The following is a 13,942-nucleotide window of genomic DNA, read 5'->3' on the forward strand; positions in this document are numbered from 1 at the left end:
GTTCCGTTTCCATCCATCCCATTCATGTACCATCTTCCCAAAATCCATAAAGCTCTTCATAATCCACCCGGCCGACCAATAATTTCAGGAATAGGTTCTTTAACAAGCAGCCTATCACATTTTGTAGACATCCACCTTCAACCCTTAGTTTCCGAATTGCCATCTTTTCTTAAAGATTCAACACATCTCATAAGAGATCTTTTCCAATTACATTCAACCTGCGATATTTCTAATATCAACTTTCTCACGGCGGACGTATCTTCTTTATACACTAATATCCCACATACACAGGGTGCACAAGTCACCTTAGACTACCTTGCAACTGATCTACGGTATCCCAACACTCAAATTAATTTTATCATGGAATGCGTAGAGTTTATACTAACCCATAATACTTTCAATTCTGATGGGAAATTTTACAAACAAATAAAGGGATGTGCAATGGGGACAAGATTTGCACCCTCTTATGCAAACTTATATATGGGGGCGTTCGAGGAAGCCCTCATTTTAAGTAAGCATGCATTTAGAAACAGAATTCTATTTTATAGGCGATTCATCGATGACCTGTTTTTTATATGGAATGGCGACGTTAGTACAGCCAATGATTTTATGGATATTTTAAATAATAATACTTTTGGCCTCTCATTTACTCATAATTTCTCAGAAACGAACATTGACTTTTTAGATCTGACAATTGGTAAGAAAAATGGCCTTTTTACAACAAAAACCCATTTCAAAATGGTGGACGTGAATAGTTATCTCGATTTTAAAAGTGCTCACTACCCCCCGTGGCTCAAAAATATCCCGTTCGGACAATATAGAAGAATTAGAAAGAACTGCTCAGATAATCTAACCTTTAACCAGGAATGTGGGATTTTAAAGCAGAGATTCCATGAAAAAGGTTTTCCAAAAAGTCTCATCGAAGGTGCTGAATTAAAAGCCCAACGTCTAACACAAAAAGAATGTATCCAATTGAAACTTACAAACACTAAGCCAAAATCAAGCAGTGAGAGGGTTAAAACCAATTTTATAACTACATTCAATAAAGAGAGTAATACCATAGCCACCGTTTTTAAAAAACACTGGCATATCTTAACAAACGACCCTCTTTTAAAACCCTTAATACCAGCGAAACCTATTATTACATATAGACGGGCGAAAACAATAAAAAACCTAATAGCCCCGAGCAAACTGCGGAATGCCAAAAGAATAAATCACTGTTTACTTCCAAATCTGAAAGGTTCCTTTAAATGCGGCCAAAGCAGATGTTTATGCTGTAATAACATTTCAAACAATTGCAGGGAATATTACTCCATAAAAACAGGGGAAAAATTCATGATAAAAGATTTTTTAAATTGCGGTAGCTCCTATGTCATTTATCTACTTCAGTGCACTTGCAATCTGCAATATGTGGGCCGAACCACACAAACCCTAAGGAACAGAATTAATAACCACAGGTCTAATGTCACGAGGGGCTTTTTAAAACAAAGTGTATCCCGTCACTGTATGTATAAACACAAGTGCAATTTTTCCGAGATTAAGGTCACCCCAATCGAACAGATATCATTGGACCTACCCAATAGATTTATCAAGCTAAAGCAGAGGGAGAATTATTGGATTTTTAAATTGGAAACCCTACATCCAAATGGTCTGAATGACCTTACTGAGTCATCCTTAGAATAAAAATAAAAATAAGTAAATAACCAATACAGCAAACATAGCCGCAACTATAAGAGGTTCTTTAACTATCTACCCTTGACATCCAAGATGAGAATAACCCTAGTCCGTAATATTAATGAGCTTGAAATCCCGTCCCCCATTGTATGTACAAATTCTCTTAATAGGTTATTTTATTTCCAAAAAAAGAATTTTTCGGTCTTTCTATAAACTTTTACAAACATATATGTTATCGCCATACAAAATTAATTTAATCGATACCAATCCAGGCACATTTGCCAACTTTTTAACTTTTTAGGTTTTTTTTAAAAAAAAATAACCATTTACCTATTCTGTTTTTAAAAAATAACCATTTACCTATTCTGATATTAATGAAAGAGATCCATAGTAATTCATAAATAACAATATCCCAGTAACATAACGTCCTGCCACTCACCAGTTCCGATGCAGGTGCCTCGTTTAGATCTCTTGGCGCGGAGTCCCGCGACCTAATGTAGTTTACTGTGCGATCCAGCGTAAGTCTTTCTTTCCCCCGTGACAGTTTTGTGTTCTTGACTACCAGTAACCAAGGACGCTCCCAACCATTATTATATACCTGTGCGGTCCAAACATGCGGTCCATTCAAACCTTTGTGTTCCCCTACGGCTTCCGGAGTTTTTTCTGACTCCTAGTAACCAAGGACGCTCTGACTCAGCAGTTCTTGGGCTACATATGTTTCTTCCGTTAACATTATTCAAAACACAATAAAACTCAGACATAAGCAAATCTTTAATATATGATCGTTTATTCACCCACATTTCTATACATAAATATAGTTTTTGGCTGTCATATAAATCTCTCTTGAAAACACGGTACTGATCTGTCAGTTTAACTAAGATTTTTAAAACAGCTTTTAAACATGTTGTTAATCCCGTTTATTCTTATCGTATTATGACACTTGTAATTGCTTTTAAATGCTGCTTCTTTCTTCTGTTTTTTATATTTCTGTATCTCATGTGACCTTTGACCCATTATAACTGGCGGTCTTATTCCTCGCCCTGATGTATAAATAGGGCAGGAACCGCACAGTCTGTATTGGCCTGAGGAAGACGTCAGTTCGACGTCGAAACGCGTAGCCTATCAACAATAAAACCTTATACACTTAATCCACTACGTTGGTTGTGTATTGTGTATCGCCTAAAGATTGAAGCAGCGCCCTTGGTCCCGTTTTTCCTACTCCTAAAACTCTAGGGCCTTAGCCTGTGTGCTAAACCATAATGTGGGTATAGTCACTTTTTATTATCTTCTAAAGCCCTGCCCCAGTGTGAGGCATACACCGTATCTACGCTGGTTGGTCCTCACACTGCTAGAGTAGTAATATTCAATTGCAAATGGCATTTGGGCCGGTTCTCCCGGTGCCAAATCAAAAGCCACAGTGAGCCACCATTACCCGACAAACAGACACATTGAAATAAAGCAAACAAAATATAAACATAACACAAACATAACATATCATAAAGCAACATCTCTTCTTCAAGATATAGACCTGTATGACAGAAAAGCAGTTAAGGGATTATTCACATGAACGTTCTATATGTCAGGGTGACCGCCATTAAAACCATGGCTGTCACACGGACACATGTATTTCAATAGGGCCGTTCACACGGCCATTGTTTTAACTGACCGTTCAAAGGGTCTGTTGAAAAATAAAACATGTCCTATTTTCTTCCGTTTTCAAGGATCCCTCGATAGACTCAAGTCTATAAGGGATCCGTGAAAACGGGTCCCACGCATGTGCAACTCGGATGTGAAAAACTTCAGTCTTTTACTTCTGAGTTTCATGTGAATAAGCCCTTACAGTCACATTATTAGTCAAATTGTGGTCAGCTCTTTGTATTCAAGCTGTCATGGCCAAGAGATTCAGTTCCTGTACAAGCAAGAATGGCGAAGAAATGTGATCTGAGTGACTTTTCCAGGAAGGACTGTTGGAGACAGGCAGTGTTATTTTAGATATCAGAAACTGCTGACTCCCTGGGATTTCCACACACTAGTGTATCGAGTTTACAGATAATAGTGCCTAAAAGAAAAACCATCCAGTGAGTTCTAGTTCTTTGGCTGAAAACAAAGCATTCTGCTCAGACTTGAAGAGCATCTCTGAATTTATAGCAAGTTAAATCCTTAAAGTGGGTGGATTACAGAAGCAGAATACTGCACCAAGTGGCACTTCTTTTGACTGAGATCAATAATTTAAAGTGGGCAAAGGCTCACCAAAACTGGACAGCTGAAAATTGACCTTTTCCTCTTCAATAGTGCTGGGACAGTCCCTTTCTTTCAGGATTTCTACAAAATTAATGTGAATCATTTATGGCATATCCACGGGATATACAAAAAATGTCTGATAGATGCATGTCCTAGCTTTGGGACCTGCACTTATCTCGAGAATGGGGGTCCTCCGACCTCTGTCCCACCTGGTGAAGTGGCTTCCGCATCCATACATAGAATGATTGGAGTGTTAGCTACACATTTATTGCTAAGGAAACAGCCAAGCAAGCGGGTTCAGCTGTTCCCATAGCAATGAATGGAGAGAGTCCCACACATGCACGGCCACCTCTCCATTCATTCTCCATGTAGATGAAGCAGCCGGTGGAATAGCATCTATCAGACATTTATATCCCGTGGAAATGGCATAAATGTTTCAGTTGGGAATACCCTTTTAACACCTTCCCTACTAAGCCAAATTTTCTGCCTTTAAATCCAAAAATTTAAACCTGGCCCTACAGCTTTGTCTGCAGATTAGCCAATTGGTCCTAACGCAACATGTGTATGTTTTTATTATATTTTTACTTTTACAGTTAGGAAAAGCACAGGAGTCAATTGGGTTTACTTATGTGATAATACTGTATGTCCATTTGTATTTCTTTCTTTTATAGAGACTTTCTTTTATAGAGACTATAAGGGTATGTTCACACGGCAGCGTCCGTTACGGCTGAAATGACGGTGCTGTTTTCAGGAGAAAACAGCACCGTAATTTCATCCGTAATGGCATGTGCAGGCGTCTTTTGCCGCGTCCATTACGGACGTAATTGGAGCTGGTTTTCCATGGAGTCCATGTAAAACGGCTCCATTTGCGTCAGAAGAAGTGACAGGCACTTCTTTGACGCGGGCGTCTTTTTTTACGCGCCGCCTTTTGACAGTGTCGCTTAAAAAAAATGACCATCGGAACAGAACATCGTAAGACCCATTCAAATGAATGGGCAGATGTTTGCCGACGCTTTTGAGCCGCACTTTCGGACGTAATTCGGGGCTAAAACGCCCGAATTACGTCCGTAAATAGTGTGTGTGAACCCAGCCTAAGAATGATCTCACACAAAGTGAAAGCAATGAATCAAAGCACTAACCAGTAACAAATAGTATAAATCCTTTATTTTCAATTTAATCATAACAGAAATGGTACATGTAGTGCGGCCAACCACCATTTCACACCCTCTGACGCTCTCTCAAGTCTTTTCTCAAGTCCAGAGGATATGAAACAGCCATTAGCGGCTTTACATGTGTTTGTCTCCTGTACAATTCCTGCTATAAAGCACTGAAACTAAAGATCTTACTATTTGTGTAAAGGATCTGCCAGGCACTACGTCTGGGTATACTCCCAGGATTAATCAGTCGACACCTGAGGCCAGACCTCTGAGACTGACACCGGCTCCCGCCAATCAGGGTGGCAGGCTCAGGAGTGGGAGAGCCTATCGCGGCCTGGTCAGTCGGAGTTAGCTCCGCCCCCTGTCCATTTATACCTGCCGTTTTCTCTTCCTCTTTGCTTGTTATTCTTCTTGGATTCCTTGCCCCACTGCTGCCTTGCTCCAGCCTGCTTCTGCCGTGCTTCTGCCTTGCTTCAGTTCCGTTTATCCTGCTTCGCTCTGCCCCTGGCTTGCTTCCTGCTCCGTGCTCCCGTTTGTATACTCCACTACATCCTGATCCTGACTGGCTCATTCACCGCTCCGTTTCCTCGCGGCGTTCCGTGGGCTACTGCCCCTTCCCTTGCTTGTTCCCGTTTTGTATTCCCTTGCACTTAGACAGCGTAGGGACCGCCGCCAAGTTGTACCCTGTCGCCTAGGGCGGGTCGTTGCAAGTAGGCAGGGACAGGGCGGTGGGTAGATTAGGGCTCACTTGTTCCCTTCACCTCCTTCCTGACATAAAAATTTGTTACCGGAGAGTGCTGTGATATATTCTTTTCCTTGGATATTTTCACTATGGTTTTTTTTTTGCACTGAGCACCACTAGCATTGGTACATCGTGAACCACTGGTCCCAGTGATCTTGTTATCTCCACTTACATTTTTCCTTTGCTATTGGATCTTGAAAACAATAAATGTTGAAACTAAGGTTCTTTTTACAGATGCGCTTGTTTTTCAGTTTTTCTGTTCCGTGATAGAAACAGAAAAACTAAAATATTAGGAGCGCTGGATCCGGCGCATGCTGGAAACCAACAGCACCCAATGGAACTTATTGACTTTAAAGGGCTCTGTCGGGTTTTCACCAGTTTGCATGCTGCACTATTTTATATGATGGAATCTGAGACGGGAGCTCCTAATGGAGCTACCAACACAGATGTGAAGAGTCTTTTGAGTTTTGACTTTTGTGGTCTTCTTCTTTGTCATATTTTCAGGACGGCATTGACTTCTTGAAATAAATAGCTCAATAATTGTGGTCTGAGCCTATGTTATACATTCTACATGTAGAGACAAATCTCATAAAATTAATTTGCATGCTCCTTCCTCCTAGATTAAAGAGAGACATAAGACACTTGTGATGACATACAATTTTACTAAATTGATAATGCACTTAACAAAGTGGAAGGTTTTTGGTGTCCTTCATCTGACCATATGATAACCTTGCTGGTTATTAAAGGCATAACTTGAAGCTCCTGAGCCTCAGTCTGTAAGGCTAAAAATCCACAGCAGAAATGCAAGAGTGACCCTCGGATTTGTGCCGCAGAATTGCAGTTTCATCTGCCGCGAATCTACAATTAATGGAGCTAATCCACGTGTGGCTACCTGACGCGTTTTTGCTCATAATATGCTTCAAGGAGTGACATGTCCTGTATGAGAAAAGAGGCAGTTTGCCATTAAAATCGATGGGACGCTGTTTGTAAGCGGATTTCATGCGTATTTTGCCAAATAATATGTGCGGTTTCCACGCAGAAGCAGTGCCCACATCTACAATTTTATAATATGTTGTCTTCATCTATGGCAGAAAGGCGTTTTGGCCGACTAACAGGGGCCTCCACGTCACCAGTGCTATTTATAATATGGTGCCTTCTGTTACGGTTTGTGGGTATGTGGCCCTACTAGGCCGCACCGCCGTAGCGGGGAGGCAGCTGGCCAAACAACAGAGCACCCCAGTAATACAAAGTCTCGCACTAGGGTACTAGGATAGTCCAGGCAGTGGCCGCAGCTCTGGCAAGGATTCAGGTGGGTGCAGCAGGTTACGCCAGACGTGGCGGATGACAGCAGGTGCCGCAGGTTGCGCCAGACATGGCGAATCACACTGGACGTGGCAGATGACACAGGACGTGGCAGATGAGACAGGACGTGGCAAATGACAGCAGGTGCAGTAGACACGACTCCAACACTAGTAGGTACAGAAACAAGAACACAGCACGGGATACAGGAACAGGCAAAAGGGCACGGGTAACAACTGGAACGGGAAAACACTAAGGGACCATTTGCAATACAGACTTGGGAAACACTAACAACGCTCATGGAAGGATCAGAAGGGCAGGGACCTTCTTATAGTCCAGGAAATCAAGTGTCGTTGATAATGATGATTGTTTTCATGTGCGCGCGCTGGTCCTTTAAGACCAGGCACGAGTGTGCGTGCACACCCTACGGAACAAAGCGGACCGGAGCTGAAGTGAGCGCTGGCATCTCCGAAGAAAGACATTTGAGCCAGCTCTCACTGATCCATGGCTGTGGGCGTCGGGAGGTGAGTAAACCCGACGGCCCGCGGCCATGGATGCTACACCTTCTTCTGTGGCAGAGGGGACTTTTGGCCCCCTTAGGCACCAGGGAGTGGGTGCGACCTCTATATCTGTACCCTCTATAACTACACCCCTGCTGGTTATTATTTTTAACACATGTTTCTGAAATAAAGATCATTCATATTAAGTAAAGACTAATAGTTGATTCTAGTGGAGCTTTAAATTGTGAGAGCAGACATATATATGCTTGACAAAGATCCCATAGAGATGGATTGAAACGTTGCTACTGGGGCAATAAAAAACCCACTACTTTTTTCACTCTGCTTTGGAGTGTTGAATTTCTTTGGACTCTTAGCCTGGGTCTGGGAGGACTGTTTTCACCCGGCTGCTGAAACTGTGCTGCTTTCTTTGTCTGTTTTGATTGTTAACAGAATGTATAGCCTCCATTATTATTGTAAAAGGATGTTTCAAAAAATGCCTTCTTGTCATGCAATATTGTATATAAAGACGTCACTAAAATCCAATATTGGGATCAAACTATTGAAGACTAATCACCTGTATGTATTTTCTTGTAGCTCAAACATTGGCTGGCTATAGGATAGAAAACTGATGAGTGAAACATATGGCTACTCTGAGACAACCTCCGTTTCGTTATCCGAATTTAAATCCAAACAACCTAAGAGAAGCGGACTTCCTGTGTGTCTTCAATGCCAACTTTACATACTTTTTTTTATTGCAAAATGTTAATTCAAATGTTTTAAACAATTATCTGTTACTAGTAAGGTAACGTGTTTGCTGGGATGGGTGAAACAAGTGTTCCAAAAATTGTGCAGAAAAAAACAAAAAAAAAAACTACCTCTGTATGTTGTCTGGATGAGAATGGTTAATGCAAAGTAAACATCCCAAACTCAATAAAACAATGCAAAAGTAAATTAATGCATCAATGAAACAAAGTATAAAAACACATTCAGGGAGATATATCAAAATTAATGCAAAGTGGAGCTGTTGCCTGTAGCAACGAAATATCTTGCACCTTACTTTTTATTCAAGACCTCTTGAAAAACGATAGCTCGGATCTGATTGGTTGCCACGGGATTGATAAATCTCCCCAATGTAAAAGGGATACTACAACTAAAGCTTTATTTGTGAAAATATATTCTTTATGTGATTTATTTTTCTACCTCATGTTGTATGCAAAAAAGTCACTAAGGTTGGATGTGTGATAAATCTGAAAGTTTTATGAGCTAACATAAAGCCATTAATTTATATTGCTAAACAGCAAGTGTTAAATTATATAAACATATATTCAACTATTATTATGAACTCTATACCACCATTTTGCTTGACCGTTCAATAAGCAATCCTGGGCATTCAGTAGGCACTACTGAACATGCAATAAGATAAGAATAAGGCGGCATTCAGATGAGCGTGGTCTAACGCAAGAATCGGACCAAACTAGTGCATGCTGTGATTTTCACTGCACGGACCGATGGTCTGTGCGGAAAATCGATCATGTGAATAAGCTCATTGACTTTAAGGGCTTGTCCACACGTAATGGATTTGCTGCAGAAAATTTCCGCAGCATTTCCGCATCAACTAGCAGACAATCCGCTGCGGAAAATTTTTGGTGTGTTTTTTATGTTGCGTTTTGAAGCTGTGTGATGATGATATTTCTTCTTCCTGTGATGTCATTTGCAACACCTGTAAGAAATTCCGCAGCATTTCTGCAGCAAATTATGCAGTACATCAGAAAAATGCAGGAGATCAGTCCACTTTCCGCTGCAATAATTGACATGCTGCGGAACTAAAATTACGCACCGCAGGTGAATTTTTGGACTGAATTTTTTCACAGCGTGCGGATGACATTTGTTAACTCACACCCACTTTGTTGCTACTGTATTCTGCTGCGTATTTCCGGACGAAAAATATACATCAATTCCATTATGTGTGGACAAGCCCTAATAGGTCAGTGTTCAGTCCGTGTGCTGTCAGTTATGCACTCGTTCAGCACCTGGACGTGAACATCGCTTGCCTGAATATCCCCTAAAGCAGAGTAATATGTGACGCTTACAAATTAAAGGACATTATTTTGCAAGTAATTCCACCTGTACACTAAATACAGTATGAATATGACTGTTCTTGAACCTAGAGAGATGTGGGACTCATTGAGAGCATCTCACTTAGGCCTTTTTCACACTAGCGTATTGTTAAACGAGCAAAGGTTATATACTATCTCCTTACATCTGATTCCTTACCAAAAACAAAAACAGGTTTATAGGAAATATCTTGAGTTCTGATATATTTTAGTCTTATATCTTTTTCATACAGTGATTGTAATTATACAGTGTCTGTAGTCAATTTATAAATCCTGCAACCAATAAAACTGATGAATTCACATATGTAAACAATGCGGCCTCAGAGTTTGTTTCCAATGTTCTTCTATATAATTATGATGGATGATATCCAAAGGCGTTCTTACCATAGAGTTGGTGCATGTAGCTGCTACCAGGCCTGTGAAGAGAGTGGGGGCACATTGAAGACCCCAGGGATGTTGTCTCCACAGGAGTTGCCGATGAACTTGAATCATGAAGACCCTGTTTTGGCCGGTTAGGACACACGGTGCGGTCACATTGTGGTTTATTGCTGCGATTACTGTAAAATTGTGGCAAAATGTTGTGGTTTTGCCACAATTTCAGAAAAAAACATGGCGTTTTTATGTGATTTTGTGGTAATCTCAGCAACCGTGATTTTACCACATTGTGTGAATAAGCCCTTAGGAGTGTGGTGAAGCTTGTAGATGCTGATTAGGAATCTTTGAATACCTCTGCTGGTAACTACTTTTTAACTATCCATCTCCTCTCTGTGCCTTAAAAAAGAATGTTATAATGATAAAAATAAAATATTAAATAAACTTTGTGTACAAAAGCCCTAAGACCCTGTTCACACAGTTTTTTGCAGGCAGAAGAAAATCTGCCCGAAAATTCCTTCAGGAATTTTGAAGCAGATTTTGAACTGCCTGTGTTTTTTCCCCGCGTTTTTCGCCCATGGCCATTGAAGCTAATGCAAGGACCACGGGGAAAAAACGCTGAGAAAAATGCTCGAAAACGAGCGCCGCAGGTTTTCTCTGCCTCCCATTGGTTTCAATGTAAGGTCAGAGGCGGAAGCCGCGGCAAGAAAGGACATGCCACTTTTTTTCCCCATGAGTTGCCAAAAGCCACTGCTTCCCATTGAAATTAATGGGGGTTGATTTTGGCCATTTTTTGGCGCTGCTTCTGACGCAGTTTCAGTGACAAATTCCCCCATTATTGTACCAAACAGTGAGTCGTCATGCAATTCCCTGGCACAGCAGCAACCAATTGGTACATATAGTAGGATCACATTCATTTACTGGCCTTCGTAATAGCAGGAATTACACTGCTGCTTGTGACATCCGTGTGCTGTCCGTTTTTCATGCATCAGTTGCTAAAGAAATGCAGAGAAAATAAGAAAAGTGAAATCAAGTGCTTGCAGAGGAGAAACACGGAAGACGGAAACAGATGACACACAGAAACCACACAGACACAACTCCGACAGTTATATGCATTACAAATGGCCCATGTTTTGCAGATGCTAATCATACACGCTTAAGGCCTAAGTGACAAAAAGAGACAGCAAATATCAGTGAACTGCAGCCTAAATTTCACATATTATGATGACTGACCACTAGGTGGTGATCAAATACAAGAAATGTGTAACAATTAGAATGCTAGAGCCTGTGATATATATGAAGTCCACTAGATGGCGATGTTTACAAAAAAATATAAAATACTGGCGATAGAGTTAACATAGTTCTTGATGAAAGACTATGTGGATGCAAGGTAGACCGTCTATAACAAGTAAAAAGTCATATCAGGCTTGAAAAGCTGCAGCATTTTCAGTCTACAGGGCCTAACCTGACAAAAGACTAAACACTCTCTAGCGCACATGGGAAAGATGGTCAGACTTTCTGCTCGGGACAATTGGTCTGTCCAGGTACATGCACTTATATGTGGTGTAATAAATCTTTACATCACATTACAATGTATTTAAAAGAGCATAGCAAGAAATTGAAGAATCAACTTGCCAGGACTACATGGAAAAACATCTCCAATTACGTCCGTGATGGACGCAGCGAAAGACGCCTGCACATGCCTTTACGGCTGAAATTACGGTGCTGTTTGGTCCTGAAAACAGCTCCGTAATTTCAGCCGTAACAGAGGCTGCCGTGTGAACATACCTTCAGGGGAAATAGCCCCAATACATATGTGTCCGCCCCCAAAAAAAATGTGTGTATAGGAGACAGCATAGCATATCTATAGCACTACGACCCTATAAACTATGGATAGGACTAGATACATTGGCTCAGCAGACAGTATCACACATGATAGGATTAGATACAGTGGCTGAGCAGACAGTATCACACATGATAGGATTAGATACAGTGGCCCAGCAGACAGTATCACACATGATAGGATTAGATACAATGACTCAGCAGACAGTATCACACATGATAGGATTAGATACCGCAGCTGAGCAGACAGTACCACACATGATAGGATTAGATACAGTGGCTGAGCAGACAGTATCACACATGATAGGATTAGATACAGCGGCTGAGCAGACAGTATTACACATGATAGGATTAGATACAGTGGCTGAGCAGACAGTATCACACATGATAGTATTAGATACAGTGGCTGAGCAGACAGTATCACACATGATAGGATTAGATATATTGGCTCAGCAGACAGTATCACACATGATGGCATTAGATCAGGGGTCTCAAGCACGCGGCCCGCGGGCCGCATGCGGCCCCTGGGGCTGTCATCTGCGGCCCCCGGGACACAGAGCCGCTAGTACAGACTCTGCTCCGGAAGTCTGGAATTCCCTGACATCGTTGTCCACATATGGACAGTGTGTCAGGGGCTTCTCCGGAGCTGGAGTCCTGTGCAGAGCGCTAGTATAGGCTCTGCTCCGGGACTCTGTGGAATTCCCTGACATCGCTGTCCATATATGGACAGTGTGTCAGGGTCTTCCCCAGAGCGGAGTCCTGGTGCAGAGCGCTAGTATAGGCTCTGCTCCGGGACTCTGTGGAATTCCCTGACATCACTGTCCATTTATGGACAGTGTGTCAGGGTCTTCCCCAGAGCGGAGTCCTGGTGCAGAGCGCTAGTATAGGCTCTGCTCCGGGACTCTGTGGAATTCCCTGACATCGCTATCCATATATGGACAGTGTGTCAGGGTCTTCCACAGAGCGGACTCCCGGGCAGAGCGTTAGTATCGGCTCTGCTCCGGGACTCTGTGGAATTCCCTGACATCGGTGTCTATGTATGGATTCACAATGTCTGGGGCTCTGCTCCGGGATACGGTGGAATCTTCTGACATCGCTGTTCACATATGGACAGCAATGTCTGGGGCTTCCCCAGAGCTGGAGTCCTGGACAGAGCGCTACTATAGGCTCTGCTCTGTGACACTGGGGAAGCCTCTGACATCGCTGTCCATACATCGACAGAAATGTCAGGGGTTTCCCCAGAGCAGGAGTCCCAGTGATGTCAGGAGCACAGCTGGAGTCCCAGGAAGAGCCTACTAGCGCTCTGCCCGGGACTCCAGCTCTGGGGTTGCCCCTGACATCCATGTCCATATATGGACAGTGATGTCAGGAGCAGAGCTGGAATCCCAGTCAGAGTGCTAGAAGCTGCTCTGCTCCGGGACTCCAGCTCTGGGCAAGCCCCTGACTTCACAGTCCATATATGGACACTGATGTTAATGGCTTCCCCAGAGTTTCAGAGCCTATACTAGTCCTATGCTCCGGGACTCCAGCTCTGGGGTTGCCCCTGATATCACATTCAGGTCCAGGAGGATCCCCTCATGTCACTGTGTATGGACAGTGACGTCAGAGGCTCCAACAGTAGAGGAATCCCCAGCCAAAGCGTTGGCAACGCTCTGGCTGGGGATTCCACTCCTAGAGGGAGCCCCAATGGAGCTATCTACTTGGGGTGTGTGTGGCATTATCTGCAGAGGGCACTGTGGCAGCATCTGCGGAGGGCACTTTGGCAGCATCTGCGGATAGCACTGTGGCAGCATCTGTGGAGGGCACAGTGGCAGCATCTACGGAGGGCACTGTGGCAGCATCTACGGAGTTCACTGTGGCAGCATCTACGGAGGGCACTGTGGCAGCATCTACAGAGGGCACTGTGGCAGCATCTGCAGAGGGCACTGTGGCAGCATCTGCAGAGGGCACTGTGGCAGCATCTACAGAGCACTCTGTGGCAGCATCTACAGAGAGCACTGT

The 13,942-nt window shown here is 42.8% G+C and overlaps 1 protein-coding gene across 1 annotated transcript in view; it reads left to right on the forward strand.

Moving 5' to 3' along the window:
* Positions 1 to 8,742, forward strand: part of SLC6A2 (solute carrier family 6 member 2) — a 167,231-nt gene extending 158,489 nt beyond the window's left edge. The window contains exon 14 of the mRNA XM_075836917.1: positions 8,208 to 8,742. Within this exon, the coding sequence (XP_075693032.1) occupies positions 8,208 to 8,234 (27 nt within the window). The 3' untranslated portion in view covers positions 8,235 to 8,742. The remainder of the gene's footprint in view (positions 1 to 8,207) is intronic.
* The last annotated feature ends 5,200 nt before the right edge of the window (positions 8,743 to 13,942 follow it).

This window comes from Rhinoderma darwinii, chromosome 9 (assembly GCF_050947455.1).
Source record: "Rhinoderma darwinii isolate aRhiDar2 chromosome 9, aRhiDar2.hap1, whole genome shotgun sequence".
NCBI classification, from domain to species: Eukaryota; Metazoa; Chordata; class Amphibia; order Anura; family Rhinodermatidae; genus Rhinoderma; species Rhinoderma darwinii.